This window comes from Mobula hypostoma, chromosome 4 (assembly GCF_963921235.1).
Source record: "Mobula hypostoma chromosome 4, sMobHyp1.1, whole genome shotgun sequence".
Taxonomy (NCBI): domain Eukaryota; kingdom Metazoa; phylum Chordata; class Chondrichthyes; order Myliobatiformes; family Myliobatidae; genus Mobula; species Mobula hypostoma.
In genome coordinates, this window is record NC_086100.1 from 25,542,286 (window position 1) to 25,559,395 (window position 17,110).

Below are 17,110 nucleotides of genomic sequence, written 5' to 3' on the forward strand. Positions count from 1 at the left end.
TGTCAGTGTTTCTTCAATGGAGGTAATAGGATCAGAAACCTGTTTTGACAGCTGAGGTCTCTCCGGTAGCCAATTCACCCACAACACTAGAGGGAGTTTTAACACCAACGTGCACGTTGGGAAAGCAGGAATGACCTTCCTTTTAATTAGGCATTTAATGTTTGGTTTCAATTGAAAAATTTACTTAGAGAATGGATTTTCTCAAGCTTCTTATTCCCCATCAAAACACTGATGTCAACTTTGAAGAATTTATCATTAATTTTCCCAAGAATGTTGCACATGCCAGTCCAGATGAAGGATCTCGGGCCAAAACGTTGGCTGTTCATTTCCCTCTGAAGATGTTGTTTGACCTGCTGAGTTTCACCAGTACTTTTCAAGCTGTTCACAAACTACTGACTAATTCCTATTATTTGGTGGGATATACTGATCAGTGACATGATGGTGGTGACTTCGTTGATGTTAATTTTAATTCTGATATAACCATATGCATTTGTATTATTACTGTTTAGATTTCAATTTTGCTGTATTTTATAAAGCCTGAAAGTTGATTTGCACTTGATTTCATAACAAAAAGTAACCAATTTTACAAACAAATAGACCTGTCCAGGACTTGAGCTGCCTGTGATATCTACTTGAACATCTGCATTTACTCCTTGAAATGCAAAGAGCCAGGAAAGATGACCCCTACACCAGGGCTTCTCAATGATTTTTATGCTGTGGACCCCCAGGAAGTCCATGGACCGTAGGTTATAAACCCCTGCTCCAGACAATGAAGAGTGCCCAGCTCACCCCAAAGGTGACTCTGGCAAACAAGCAAACCAACTTTCAGCATGTCTCAGTCTGAGAATTTTTGACCACATGCCAACACTCTAAAGCACAAATGTAGTATGCAAAAAGTAGTACAACTTTCATCTCTAAACAGGACAACCCATTCAATAAACTTGAACTCATAACATAAGCCTGAATCCCAATGCAGTGCTGAAGAAATTCTCCATAGTGATAGGTGTCATCTCTCTAATGATAAATGAACTAGAGGACAATATGAACAGCCTCTTGAAACTATGAAAATGAACAACAGATCACAATAAAGAAGTGCAGTTAATAGAGCTGTTGCCTCTCAGCTCCAGTGAGAAGTTGTATGTTCTCCCTGTGAATGCATGGGGTTTCCCCTGATGTTAGTTGGTTAATTGGCCACTGTCAATAGCCTTAGAACACTTGTGGGTGGTAAAATAGGTTACACGGAAGGTGACTGATGCTTACGAGATTCCTGCACACCAACAGAGACCTGAAGGCCAAAATGGCTTCCTTTTATAGTGGGATACAGATCAATTGCAAATGTGGGGCGAGTAAATCTGTCCAAACGTGAAGTGTAGCACTGTGGGAGGTCAAATGCAAAGGGACAGTACATTGTTAAAGGTAGGTTCCTTAAGAGTATTGATGTAGTAATGAGGCTAGACTAAAACAATAATGGCTGCCAGTTCCTTATCAATACAAAGTTCTTTTCCAGATTCTGCTACATAAAATTTCTGATATTCAACATTCATACCTTCCAACAAAGTGAGGTCATATTCATTATTTGGCCTGTGCAGTGCAGGATACTTATTGAGCAGGTTGGCTACAAAGGCAAGGTTGAGGTTGGGATTGCCTTTGACAACATCATCTGGTGTGACAAACTGTCTGCAGCCCAGTTTATCAGCTTGTTGCAGCATGTATTCTGCTCTCTTGAGGTCATCCATCTCCTGCAAGATCATGAGAAGTACAATTAGATCCCAAAGCCATTGCCATAAAGTGAGAAATGTCTAATTAAAACAATCAGAATGGACTTACATTATAACCAGACATATCAATTTTAATCGGCATTTTATCATCTTCTCCAGTGGGTGCAATCTGATTAAGTAGGTGGAAATAAGCCCTGGAATCCTAAAAGTGGGATATCAAACCAAAGCTGGATTTCAAGATTAAATCAGTTTTTAGGAAGGAACAGAGAATTATTCAAGAAGAAATTCTCGTCACACCAATCCAAACAAATACACTTCACCCATCTATTGTTTTTAAATGTTAAAAGTTTGTTTCTCAATAAGCAAAAAAAAAGTGTTCTTGGCATGTTAAATATCAAAAGTTTCCAGTGCACAGCTTTTCACAAGCACTTATGTATTTTTGCTAAGTTTATTTTCATATCCACTGTGAACATTCTGAATTTTGTCATTGCATAAGATAGGTGATAATGAATAAAGACTATGTTACATAACAACTCTTTCCCACTTCTATGTAATTTACATTTCCTTCAGATTTAATAATATGCCTTCATGTATTTTGTTAGGGAGCTTAAGAAAATGGAACCCTTAGGAGACAGCAATCATAATATGATAGAACTCACGCTGCAGATTGAGAGGGAAGAGCTAAAATCAGATGCATCAGTACTTCAATGGAGTAAAAAAGAACTGTAGAAGCACGAAAGCGGAACTGACCAAAGTGATTGGGAACACTGGCAGGGGTGATGATGGAACAGTAATGGCTAGAGTTTCTGGAAGCAATTCAGAAGGTGCTGGATAGATACATCCCAAAGATGAAGATGTATTGTAAAAGGGGGGGGGGAATGCAGCAACCTTGCGTGACAAGGTAAGTAAAAGATCACATAAAATCAAAAGAGAGGGCAGATAACATAGGAAAAATTAGTGCAAAGTTAAAGGATTGGGAAACTTTTAAAAAAATAGCAGAAGGCAACTGAGAAAAACCATACGGAGAGTAAGGATGAAGTATGAAGGTAATCTAGCCAATAATATCAAAGAGGATATTAAAAGAGAGCTGAGAGAAGATGTCAGACCACTGGTAAATGACGCTGGAGAGCTAGTAATTGGGGACAAAAAGTGGCGGACAAATTCAATAAATATTTTGCATCAGTCTTCACCGTGGAAGACACAAGCACTATGACAGAAATTTGAAAATGTCAGGGGGCAGAAATGAATATAGTTACTATTACTAAGGAGAAGGTACTTGGGAGGCTGAAAGTCTGAAGATAGATAAAGTCACCTGGACCAGATGGACTACACCTTGCACCCCTGGGTTCTGAAAGAGGTAGCTGAGGTTGTGGAGAGTGGTGCAGACAGCCCAGCAAATCTGTAGTTGTGAACTTCCCACTATTCAGGACATTTACAAAGACAGGTGTGTAAAAAGGGCCCAAAGGATCTTTGGAGACCTGAGTCACCCCAACCACAAACTGTTCCAGCTGCTACCATCCGGCAAACCACAAAAGCCAGGACCAACAGGCTCCAGGACAGCTTCTTCCACCAGGCCATCAGACTGCTTAATTCATGCTGACGCAACTGTATTTCTATGCTATAGTGACTGTCCTGTTGTACGTAATATTATAAATTACTGTAATTGCACATGTAGATGGAGATGTAACAAAAAGATTTTTATTCCTCATGTACATGAAGGATGCAAGCAATAAAGTCAATTCAATTCAATTAATAGTAATCTTTCAAGGATCACTAGATTCTGGAATGGTTCCAGAATTCCAGAGGACTGGAAATTTGCAAATGTCACTCCACTCTTAAGAAGGGAGGCAGCAGAAAGAAAACTCATTGATTCTATGGTGTTTCTGTATCTACTGTGAATGCCAGTAAGAAAATGAATATCAGGGTTATATATGGTGACATATATGTGGAGGTACGTTTCTACCAAAGGAAGTGCAAGGCACTCTTTCCCTCTGCTAGCATCCAGGTCACCCTTGGGCAAGGTGTAGTACCTGCTTAACACCCCAATCAGGGTCACATGAAGCCATGGCAGCAGTTGGTGCAGATCACAAGTCCTGGTTATGCGTCCACTAGCACCATGCAGATAACCTCTGAAGAGTATTGATAATGGTTGGGGTCAAACATCTTGTAAAGGTGGTGCATAGAAGGCAAAGGCAAACCACTTCTGAAGAAAAATTTGCCAAGAACAGTCATGGTCACAAAGAGATGATGATGATGATGATGATGATGATGATGACGACGACGACGATAACTTTAACAATAAATTTAATTTGAACCTTGGTTATTAAGGATGAGGGTTTGGGGTACTTGGAGGCTCATGATAAAATTGGCCAAAGTCAGAATGTTTCTTTGTGTGGAAATCTTTCCTGCCAAATGTGTTGGAATTCTTTGAGGAAATGACAGGCAGGATAGACAAAGGAGAGTCAGAAGATATTGCTTACTTGGATTTTCAGAAGGCCTTTGACAAGCCGCCACACATGAGGCTGCTAAACAAGATAAGAACCTATGGTATTACAGGAAAAGAACCAGCATGTATAGAAAATCGGAAGAAAGCAAAGAGTGGGAATAAAGAGGGCCTGCTCTGATTGGCTGCTGGTGACTAGTTGTGCTCTACAGGGGTTGCTGCTGAGACCACTTTTCATGTTATATGTCAAAGATTTGGATGATGGGATTGATGATACAAAGATAGATGGAGCAGCAGGTAGTATTGAGGAAGCAGGGAGGCTGCAGAAGAGGTAGAACAGATTAGGGGAATGGGCAAAGAAGTGTCAGATGGAATATAGTTTGGGTAAGTGTATAGTCAAGCACTTTGTTAAAAGGAATAAAGGTATAGACTATTTTCTGAAAGAGATAAAAATTGAGAGATCAGAGGTGCAAAGGGACTTGGGAGTACTCATGCAGATTTCCCTAAAGGTTAATTTACAGGTTGACCTGGTGGTAAGGAAGGTAAATGCAATATTAGCATTTCACTGTGTGGGGATTAGAATATAAAAGCAAGGATGTGATGCTGAGGCTTTATAAGGCATTGGTCAAAGCAATTCTGGGCCCTTTATTGTGCTGGAATTGGAGAGGATCTAGAGAAGACTTACAAGAATGATACAAGAATGAAATGATTAATGTATGAGGAGCATTTGATGGCTCTAGGCCTGTACTGATTGGAGTTTAGAAGAACGAGGGGGGCATTTCATTGAAACCTAACAAATATTGAAAGGCCTAGAGAGAATGGATGTGGAGAGGATGTTTCCAAATAGTGGAAATCTAGGACCAGAGGCCACACACTCAGAATAGAAGACTGTCCCTTTACAATAGAGATGAGGAGGAACTTCTTTAGCCAGAGGGTGGTGAATTTGTGGAATACATTTCCACGCAGTTGAGGAGGTCAAATCACTGGGTATATTTAAAGAGGTTGATAAGTTCTCGATTAGTAAGGACATCAAAGGTTATGGGCAGAAAGCAGAAGAATAGGGTTGAGAGAGATTGAATGGTGGAGCTGACTTGATGGGCGAAATGACCTAATTCTGTTCTTATACCTTATGGTCTTATATTTATTATACTTGACTGCCTGACTGGGTATCCTGTCAGGATTCAGTAAGCACTATGCCAGCACCTCATTTTCAAAAAGCTAGGACACAAACTCATCAAACTACTTTCCCCAGTTTCTGGGAAATAGAATCCAACTTTAAATTCCTCCATCAATCCAGTAAGTAAATAATTTTACAGGTAATTAATTATACATGACATGTATATACACAAGTTGAGAACTGTTAATTTAAAACTAAAGTAAACATCTGATTTCCAGAAATAGTGGAGGCAGTTTTGCAAATCAGATTTCTTTCCCCACATTAAAACTGCTGAAAGAAAACAGAAGCGACTGAAAGTGTCAGAACCAAACAACCAAAGCTAAAAACAAACTGCTGGAAGAACTTAATGAGCTGGGTTGCAGCCAGGGGTGGAGGTGCTTTTAAAGAGGTGGGAGCAATTGTTGAAATTTCAGGAGGAGCTCCTGCTGCAAGACTGAGAGCGGAAAGAGAAGAATGTGGGAATAAAGAAGAAATGGGGAGGGGCGGGACTGATAGGTTATGAAGTTGCACAACTAAGAAAATAGCAAATCCCGAGCCAGACCCAACTTGCACCCTCTTTCTTTCCTTAATATTGCTGAAAGGTTTATACAGTGATGATAAGGGAGAGCAAACTCAGAATTACATCATCCTCAAAGGCCTGGGAAAATTTATTTTTCTTGCTCAATACTGCAGGGAAAAAAAAAGGAGGAATGCTGCGCCTTCCACATGGGGAAACTTAAAAGTAAGACAGACTCATTGAGGAAAAATAGGAAAAAGCAATAACGAGAGGTCGTTCAATCCATGAAGCTTGTTCAAACAGATGCGAGTTAATTATTTTGTGTACTGGTAAAAAAACCAGTCCTCTTCTCTCAAATAATTTATTTTAGAAAAGCTTTAAGCAAGTTGGAATTTACTGCACTAAGCTGTAAGTGTGAGGCATGTTTACTGGCTCAGATTTAACTTTTAAGTAATTAGCTCTGTCCCTATAGCACACAGGTAACATTTCTGCCAAACTCATCTGGGAGAACAAAGATGACTCAGAAAATAAAATCAAAGAAACATTACAGCACAGAACAGAACATTACAACACAGTACAATCTATTCGGCCCACAATTTATGCTGACCTCCATGCAGGTCTATAATTTGTTGAAAGCGGTGTCACAGAGGGATAGGGTCATCAAGAAAGCTTTTGGCACATTGGCCTTCATAAGTCAAAGTATTGAGTAAAGGAAATGGGATGTTATGCTGAAGTTGTACAAGATGTTGGTGAGCCTAATTTGAAGTATTGTGTGCAGTTTTGGTTGCCTACCTACAGGAAAGATATAAGCAAGGCTAAAAGAGTACAGAGAAAATTTACGAGAATGTTGCTGAGTCTGCAGGAACAAGAAAATATTGAAAGGTTAGGACTGTATTCTTCAGAACGTAGAAGATTGAGAGGAGATTTGATAAAGGTATACAAAATTATGAGAGGTATAGATAGGGTAAATGCAAGCAGGCATTTTCCACTGAGGTTGGGTGGGACTACAGAGGTCATAGGTTAAGGATGAAAGGTGAAATGTTTAAGGGGAACATGAGGGGGAACTTCTTCACTCAGAGGGTCATGAGAGTGTGGAATGAGCTGCCAATACAAGTGGAGCATGCGAGCTCGATTTCAACATTTAAGAGAAGTTTGGACAGGTGCATGGATAGTAGGAATATGGAGGGCTCTGGTCCCAGTGCAGGTCAATGTGAGTAGGCAGTTTAAATGGTTTTGATATGGACTAGATGGGCTGAAGAGCCTGTTTCTGTGATGTACTTCTCTATGACCTTTTAACCTTCCCTCTACATAATTCTCCATTTTTCTATCTTCTATGTGCTATCTATGAGATTCTTAAATAACCCTAATGTACCTGCTTCTAGCACCATCCTTGGCAGGGCATTCCAGACACCCATCACTCTCTGTGTAAAGAACCTACCTCTGATATCCCCTTTATGCTTTCCTCCAATTATCTTAAAATTGTGCCCTCTTGTATACCTCTCATCGTCTTGTACACCTCTACTCAGTCAGCTCTCATCCAGAAGGAATCCACTCAGTCATAATTTATGCCAAACCTCAGTTAAGCAATCCCATCCCTCAAGAACCCTGCAAATTATTTACCTTCAAGTATGTTCCAGTTACCTTGTGAAACCTCTGATTTCCACCACCCCTCAAGGGAGCAGCTCTAACCAGAATAGTTGACTTTTACCACCCGAAAATATTAACCTCTGTTCTGAAACTAAAAAGTGGATTTAAAGTAAGATGTAAATTCAAAATAGTTTGATGAAAATATCAATACCTTAATGTCTTCACTGAAGTTACTGATTTTTCCGTAATCAGCTCTTTCCAAATGGTAGTTAACCCAACGCAGAAGAAGATCTTCAGGTGAGATTTTTAACAGCTCCTCCAGCTCTTCGCCTTCCCTTAACAGAGCAATAAGTGCTGAAATCAAAGACATAACAGCATCAATATCAAAAATTCAGAAAAGGTTGTCATACACCACAACATTATATATTGTGTGTGTATATAAAAGCTAAAAGATATGAGGTCGCTTTGGCAAGTAAGGTGAAAATAAATCCAAAGGGTTTCTACCGTTATATTAATAGCAAAAGGATAGTGAGGGATAAAATTGGTCCCTTGAAAAATTAGAGTGGACAGCTATGTGTGGAGCCAAAAGTGATGGGGGAGATTCTGAACAATTTCTTTTCTTCGGTATTCACTGAGAAGGATATTGAATTGTGTAAGATAAGGGAAACAGGTAGGGAAGTTATGGAAACTATGATGGTTAAAGAAAAGGAAGTACTGGAGCTTTTAAGGAATACAAAAGTGGATAAGTCTCTGGGTCCTGACAGGATATTCCCTAGGACCTTGAGGGAAGTTAGTGTGGAAATAGCAGGGGCTATGACAGAAATATTTCAAATGTCATTAGAAACGGGGATGGTGCCAGAAGATTGGTGTATTGCTCATGTTGTTCCATTGTTTAAAAAGGGTTCTAAGAGTAAACCTAGCAATTATCCACCTGTGAGTTTGACGTCAGTGGTGGGTAAATTGATGGAAAGTATTCTTAGATATGGTATATATAATTATCTGGATAGACAGGGTCTGATTAGGAACAGTTAACATGGATTTGTGCGTGGAAGGTCATGTTTGACAAATCTTATTGAATTTTTTTGTAGAGGTTACTAGGAAAGTTGACGAGGGTAAAGTGGTTGATTTTGTCTATATGGACTTCAGTAAGGCCTTTGACAAGGTCCCACACGGAAGGTTGGTTAGGAAGGTTCAATCGTTGGGAATTAATATTGAAGTAGTAAAATGGATTCAGCAGTGGCTGGATGGGAGATGCCAGAGAGTGGTGGTGGATAACTGTTTGTCAGATTGGAGTTCGGTGACTAGTGGTATGCCTCAGGGATCTGTACTGGGTCCAATGTTATTTGTCATGTACATTAGTGATCTGGATGAAGGGGTGGTAAATTGGATGAGTAAGTATGCAGATGATACTAAGATAGGTGGAGTTGTGGATAATGAAGTAGGTTTTCAAAGCTTGCAGAGAGATTTAAGCCAGTTAGAAGAGTGGGCTGAAAGATGGCAGGTGGAGTTTAATGCAGATAAATGTGAGGTGCTACATTTTGGTAGGAGTAATCAAAATAGGACATACATGGTAAATGGTAGGGCATTGAAGAATGCAGAACAGAGGGATCTAGGAATAATGGTGCATAGTTCCCTGAAGGTGGAATCTCATGTGGAAAGGGTGGTGACAAAAGCTTTTCGTATGCTGGCCTTTATAAATCAGAGCACTGAATAAAGGAGTTGGGATGCAATGTTGAAATTGTACAAGGCATTGGTGAGGCCAAATTAGGAATAATGTGTACAGTTTTGGTCACCAAATTATAGGAAAGATAGCAACAAAATAGAGAGAGTACAGAGAAGATTTACTAGAATGTTACCTGGGTTTCATCACCTAAGTTACAGAGAAAGGTTGAACAAGTTGGGTCTTTATTCTTTGGAACGTAGAAGGTTGAGGGGGGACTTGATAGAGGTATTTAAAATTATGAGGGGGATAGATAGAGTTGATGTCGATAGGATTTTTCCATTGAGAGTGGGGAAGATTCAAACAAGAGGACATGAGTTGAGAGTTAAAGGGCAAAAGTTTAGGGGTAACATGACGGGGAACTTTTTTTTTTTAACTCAGAGAGTGGTAGCTGTGTGGAACAAGCTTCCAGCAGAAGTGGTTGAGGCAGGTTCGATATTGTCATTTAAAGTTAAATTGGACAGCTATATGGACAGGAAAGGAATGGAGGGTTATGGGCTGAGTGCAGGTCGGTGGGACTAGGTGAGAGTAAGAGTTCAGCATGGACTAGAAGGGCCAAGATGGCCTGTTTCCATGCCGTAATTGTTATACGGTTATATCAGAGCAAAGAGGATGCCCAAAGAGACCAATACAACTTTGACCCCAAGACCATAATATACAAGAGCAGAATTAGACCATACTGTCCATTGAGTCAACTCTGCCATTCCATCATGGCCAATTTATTATCTCTCTCAACCCCATTATCCTGCCTTCTTCCTGTAACCTTTGATGTCTTTAATAATCAAGAACCTAATGACTTCTGCTTTAAATATACCCAATGATTTGGCCTCCACAGCTGTCTCTGGTTAAAGAAAATTCTAATCTCTCTTCTAAGTAGATGTCCCTATAATCTGAGGTCTTAGACGAAAGGAAACATCTTCTCCACATCCACTTTATCGAGAACTTTCAATATTCAATATTGAGGTTCTCCATCATTCTCCTAATCACCAGTGAGTACAAGACCAGAGCAATCAAACACTCCTCATATGATCATCCTTTCAAACCCAGAATCATCCTTGTGAACCTCCTGTGGACACTTTCCAATGGCAGCACTTCTTTTCTGAGATAAGGGACCTAAAACAGCTTACAATACTCCAAGTGCAGCCTTATAAAGCTCCAGCATTACATCCTTGCTTTTACATTCTAAAAGAAGAAAGCCCTTAACTCCAAGTGGAGTCATCGGGACACCATCATGATGGCACTTTTTTTTGTTTTAAGCAGGCTTTCTTATTTTTACGAGGTCAAGTTGCTAGCTCGACGCTCAACCCAGCACGGATGGAAAGCGTGCAAGGGAGCTGGCTGGATTCGAACTCCGGAGCCTTCGCTCCGAAGTCCGGCGCTGATGCCATTACACCATCAGCCAGCTCGCTTTTACATTCTAGTCCTCTCAAAATGAATACTAATATTGCATTTGCCTTCCTCACCACTGACTCAACCTGCAAATTAACATATTGTCAGGATGCTGGAGCAGGGATCCAATCGTAGACCAAGTACTGTGCACACAGTGATATAAACAAATCCCAAAGTGCAAAGTTCAGGCAGAGATCAAAACATCCAGAGAAATCCAAAAACCAGAATCAGGAAACAGGCAGAGTCAATAATCAGATGGACCAAGTACAGATACGAATACTGGAAAGGTTCAGGAAAATTCATTGGCACAATCCGGCAACAAACAGGTGAAAACACAGGACTGACATACGCTGAGCAATAAACAGAGAGGCAGATGATAGGTGGAGCACAGTGAGACAGAAGTGGCAGCAAAACAGGTAATAATGAGAAACAGGTGAGAGGCGGAGTACTCAGTAATGCAGGGGCCGGAGTAGAGCAGAAGTGGGGACAGGAGCACATGGGGCATGAAAACAAACAAGAGCACATGGCAATACAAAACCACGGACTGACGGCTTGGGGCAAAACACACAAAAACACAAACTTCAACTGGAGGTACTGACACATACAGAGAATCCTGCACAAGGACTCTCAAGTTGCTTTACACCTCTGATTTTTGAATTTTCTCCCCATTTAGAAAATAGTATATGCCCTTATTCCTTCCAACAAAGTGGATGACTATACACTTCCTTAAACTACATTCCATCTGCCACTTTGCCCATTCTCCTAATCTGTCCAAGTCCTTCTGCAGACTCCCTGCCTCCTCAACACTCCTTGCTCCTCCACTAATCTTTGCATCATCTGCAAACATGGCTACAAAGCCATTAATTCAGTCATCCAAATCTTTGACATATAATGTGAAAAGCAGTCCCAGTACCAACCCCTGTGGAACACCACTAATCACTGGCAGCCAACCAGAAAAAAAAACCCTTTATTCCCACTCTTTGCTACCTGCCAGTCAGCCAATTTTCTATCCATTCTGGTACCTTCCCTGTAATACCATGGGCTCTTATCTATTTTAGCAGCCTCATATGCAGCACCTTGTCAAAGGTCTTCTGAAAATCCAAATTAACAATATCCACTGACTTTCCTTTGTATATCCAGACTGTTATTTCCAATAGAATTCCAATAGATTTGTCAGGGAAGATTTTCCCTTAAAGAATCCATTCTGACTTCACCCTTTTTTATCATGTGCCTCCAAGTAGCCAAAAACCTCATCTTTAGTAATGGACTCCAACACCTTACACCGGAGTCAGGCAAACTTGCCTACAATTTCCTTCGTCTTGCCTCCCTCCCTTCTTAAAGAGTGGAGTGACATTTGCAATTTTCCAGTTTAAAAAAAAGCTAGATGCCAAACAGACTATAATGTTGCAAATGACACATTCAGCACAAAATGTACTTCATCGCTGTACTCTCCTTCATTGCTAAACATAGTAAAGTAAATGAAAGATCATCATGAAGATAGAGCCTTGCTATTGTGACTTAGTATCTGCAATTATATTAAACCCATACAAAAACAAGTCTTCTTGTATCTGGATTACAGCACCTGGTCATCTGCATGCATGATTAAGTGATTAAGCTAGCATAGTCCCGCTAGTTCTTTGCCTGCACAAAACAAAGATTATCACTTCATACTTTTTTTTTAAAAAATACATCATATTTTGCCAGATAGGTTTGTATGCACACCTACACTGCCCACTTACCTTCATTCCTGGTAATCTCAATGTCAGCGAACAAGCCAATCTTTATGATCTGCCACAGGAGGCCGAGTACCAGGTGGTGTCTGCCTTCCTTTAGATCTTCTGCACCGATGTTCACCACTGTACAGCCAATGGCAGAGGCAGAGTTCAGAGCAAGGTTCAGATTTTCCTGTGGGAGAATTAATTAGAGTGCAAATAATGACACTGTTTTCAAAACATCATTTCTGTAGACACAATACATTTAAAAGCAGCAATGTCAGAATATGGAGAAAAAGACCCTTATTTTCTGGGAATTGTCAGTGAAGAGTTGCTCTGGTGCATCTCTAATGGAGCAAAATAAACAGAGCAGACAGTTACATCCTTCACCCTGTCCATTTTAAAATGCAAGATATCCCAGTGGCTACCCATTTCAGTTTGGCATTTCATTCCAATTCTGGCATATCTGTCCATGCTTCCTCTATGGCCATGACAAGGCCAAACTCAGCTTGGAGGAGCAACACTCCACATTTCATCTGGGTAGCCTGCAACCTGATAGCGTGTACATCGATTACTCTAACTTCTGGTCATTTCTCTCCCCCATCCCGCCCTATCTTTACTCCTTCCCCTTGCTTCCCCCACCTCATTCTGGCTTCTGCCCACCTTCTTTCCAGTCCTGATGAAGGGTCTCTGCCCGAAATGTCGACCGTTTACCCTCTTTCACAGATGCCGCCTGACTTGCTGAATTCCTGCAGCAATTTGTGAGCACACAAGAACCAAAACGTTGACTTTTTCCTCTCCCTACACAGATGTTGCCTGATCTTCTGAGTATTTACAGCACGTTTGGTTTTTGATTTCCAACCTGTAATTTTCTTTTAGCTGATTATGTAGGTTGCTCTCTGCATTTATAATCTATTATCTGCTCTAAAAAAATAATTTGATACTACTTTTGAGAGGAGGCAAATGAATTATGAAGGTATAACACCGAAAGATAAATATGAACCTTCTATGCACATTAGCTACCATTGATGGAAGGATAGTACTTACAGAAATTGTGAATGGCGTCAGCTTCTTCTTGTTAATTACTCGCTCATCAATTGTATCTGGCTGGGATAAGTTAATCATTTTGCTGAACAGAGGGAAAGAGATTTTTGTCAGAAGATTACATTAGAACTCAAAGTTGAAAATTACATCAAATATTTAAGTACCATGGATGAAGAGTTGATTTATTTTCCATCACAAAGATTGTGGGATGAATGTCATAATTGTTTGGTTCCTACCAAACGTTGGACAGCAAGAGTCTGCCCTGTTTACTACCTGCCAGCTCAGAGGTTGAATTACCATATCCACGTCTCTCTTTGATATACAGTGGACTCCAGTTAATCAGACCATTGGTTAATTGGGGCAGCCGCTTATTTGGGGCAACTCTTAAAAAACAGAAACTAAATCGAGAAAATAGTCAGGATTTCCTTCGTTTATTCAGGATAATATCCCATTTAATCGGGGCAGAAGACTTGTTGAACAGATTCTAACTAGCATAAGTCACTTGCGCTTATAAATAGTCAGCTGCATGTGTTTGTGTACAAAAAGCAGTGATTTTTGTCATGAATAGTTGGTAAGAAGTAAACAGTAAGACAACACTGAACTGTCTTGCTCATTGCAGTTTCAAGCATTCAGGCTTGGAAATGGGCGTGAGTGAAAATGAAACAATTTCACATCTTCAACATTAGGAACTACAAGGAACTTAAAGAAAATGACATCTTGAATGTTACAATGAAAATTAAGACTTGGTGGATACAATTGTCATCAGGATTGTGTGAAGGCAGTCCATTCTCTGCATTAGGGGTCTACACTGATTGTGTTCATTTCATACACTAAATAAATTCCTGTCACTAATTATTAGGAACTAATACAGTTTTATAGTACTGTAGTACTATTGGTAGTGTTCCAATTTGTTCTGAGTTTCATTTAATGCACCATTTATTACTCAGTTTGCATTTTTAACCATTTCCATAGAACTTTGGTTAATTAGGTTAACCACTTAATTGGGACAAACTCTACTGGGCCTGATGAGTCCCAATTAACCAGAATCCACTGCATTTCAAAAATAAGCTTTATTCATAAAAATAGACAAGGAATACTATAATTTTTCTAGCTTTCTTTACACTGTTATCCAGTCTATACATTTCAAGTGTTGGCAAAACAAAACATCTGTGGTGTCATCAACTCAAAAGCACCAATGCCAATCAGGTGGTCTTTTTGAACAGTACACCATTCAAGTGTTTGCACAGTTGTTACACAAGATCTAATTTCTCTATATCCATGTGGCAGCATTCACTTATGGACATCTCGTTGTACCAGAAGTTTTACCCTGCTGCATGGACTGAACTCTGAGTCCTCCAAGATCATCCAGAGGCAAAGAGTGTGGCTTGCCTGCTTTTCACTTCTGAGTTGCACCCTCACACCTAACTCTTTCCACCACACCACCCCCAATTGACTGGAGAAGAAGGTGCTGCAAGTTTGTCTGAAGTTGGCACAATTCCCCCCGATTCTGCCTTGCTCTCTGAACACCTTGGAGGATGAAGAATCAGTGAAACCTTCTCTCACTGCTCCCCCTCTGATCTCTGCTGCCCAACTCCTCTACCTGCTACTACAGCCACGCATCCTTCCTGGGAGCTTGTCCAGCTAACCTTTCTCCCCCTCCTTCCTTCCCTCTCACTCCTGAAGAAGGGTCTCAGCTCAAGACATTGATTGTTTGCTCTTACCCATAGATCTGGCTGACCTGCTGAGTTTCTCCAGCATTTTGTGTGTGTGTTGCTGAAAAATCTCTTGATGTTCTCTTTGGGTGCTTCTCACCAGTACATACAGGAGTCAAAGAGGAGCTTCATATTGCTCCCTGTGCCACACCTCCTTAATTTCTTTGGAGTCAGCAGATCAGGAGCAAAGAATGTATTCCTGCATTCCCCCCAACCCCCCACCCCCACCCTTTCTGGAGAGCTATCCCAAGGCTGGCTGACCAAAACCAGTGTCAAGCAAGTGTGGATTTGAGCAACAAATAATGCCAAAAATTGAGCAAATGTGAATTAGTAACATCCCAAGCTTCAATATTTTACAACTTTAATCAGAATTTTTAAAAAAAGTTGAATAAACAGAAGGTTACCATAGGAGAATGCCATCGCCAACTGCATTAAACAGATGGTCACTGTTGGGATTCATGGGAATCAAATGTTTACAGTCAGGATCGCCTTCCAATGCTTTGTTAATCCAATTAACAAATGCAACCTTTTCTTCCTCTGCAATTTAAGAGAATATCTTTCAGGCACTTCTGGTCATATTCAATAAAAGACAATAATTTGGGAATAATCATTAAATAAACATATAAACCAAAAACATTAAGGTACATGGGCAAATCATACTTTGCAATGACTGTGGGATTTTACATTTGCAAGGTGACCACATATACACAGATGGAGGCTGAGGGCACAACTTCAGACCTCAAGGCCAAAACGACTGCCAACAAGTCAAAGCAGCACATAATGTTGTCAAAGCAGCTCATAACGGTTGTCCAACATACCCTCAATACATTGTACCTTTGATCTCATCTAACTAAATACTATCACATCTTATATTGGTCTCTCTTCAATCACTTCTGTGAACTAGAGGAAATAGAATCCATCTATTCTTGCTACTGTAAAAAGCTGCAAAAAATTTTGAAGATGTTCCCATTACTGTTTACATTAAGTTTGTTTTGCACCAAATTCTTCATCTCCTTTTTAGTGGAGATACAACCAAAAAATGCTTCATTCACAGGATGCTGCAAACTACTTTCCATCTCAATAATATATTTGTGCAGATTAAGATGCGAGAAGGCCCATTTTCTACAAGTTCTGAAAACTGTCAAATGCAAGATAAACATACTCAACACCTGCCTCATGGCACGTCCCATTTGTGAGAAGAGAAATTCTGGTTTATAAAAGCACTACCTCCGATAAGTTGTGTTATATTATAATGTACTAGATACTCAATCCTAGCCTGAAGAGGGTGCTGGAGTATTTTAGTGTATTAAAGGGTTGCTTTGGAAAAGAAAATAGAAGAAGTTCTTCCAGCTCAATATACATAGAGACATGCCAGAATATTTCCACTTCCATGATCTTAAATTCAAAGGTTTGCCTTTTAATTTTTAACAACTATTGTTTGAGAAATTTTAAGTTTTTTTTAAAAATGAAGGCCTTTCTATTTGTATGTTGAGAAAAACTAAACAGCCAAAGTTCATTGGGCACTTTGCCATAAAGAGTGGAAATCAGGGTGCAGTGACTATTTTAACATCCTGTTTTCTGCACAAATACAAGACTGATTGGTCAGGTGTTCCCCAACAATTTCAAAATATCAAGAAACAGTGCATTATCCTGATTTTGAACAGAGATGTTAGGTTTATGTGCTCTACAAGTCGTCAGGAAGCACACTGTGCCCTCATACTAATACTGTCCTAAGACCATGGGTGTGTGCACCAAGCTATAAAGCCAGCCTGCAAAATGAACATTACAGAAAATGTTTAGCTCCTACATAGCACTGACTGCCACAGCTGAAGTGCAAGGCTGAGTAAATTGGGGCAGGGGGGGGAGGGCAGTAACTTTATGATTGGGCGTTTGGACTCATATGTGCAGAAGATTTCATCCTTCAAAATTAAAAGTTAAGAATTCCTTTGAGTCTGTTTTTAAAGAACCACTGGTTGCTGAACACCAGAACAAATCAGATGGCTGGTAACCGGATCACGTACTAAACTGCTTTCATTGCTCTACCAAATGCTGTACTTCAGGGATGGTAATTTATAGCCCAGTCTAATCACAAAAAAAATATTCATGTACATA

General features: G+C 40.1%; 1 protein-coding gene across 3 annotated transcripts in view; it reads right to left on the reverse strand.

Annotated features, from left to right (window-relative positions):
* The window catches only part of LOC134345184 (plastin-1-like), a 127,629-nt gene that overhangs the window by 19,940 nt on the left and 90,579 nt on the right, over nt 1–17,110 (reverse strand). For all 3 annotated transcript variants that reach the window (XM_063045419.1, XM_063045418.1, XM_063045420.1), the window contains exons 5-10: nt 15,403–15,535; nt 13,290–13,371; nt 12,270–12,435; nt 7,633–7,775; nt 1,828–1,920; nt 1,547–1,739 (exon numbers count right to left, since the gene is read on the reverse strand). In XM_063045419.1, the coding sequence (XP_062901489.1) occupies nt 1,547–1,739; nt 1,828–1,920; nt 7,633–7,775; nt 12,270–12,435; nt 13,290–13,371; nt 15,403–15,535 (810 nt within the window). The remainder of the gene's footprint in view (nt 1–1,546; nt 1,740–1,827; nt 1,921–7,632; nt 7,776–12,269; nt 12,436–13,289; nt 13,372–15,402; nt 15,536–17,110) is intronic.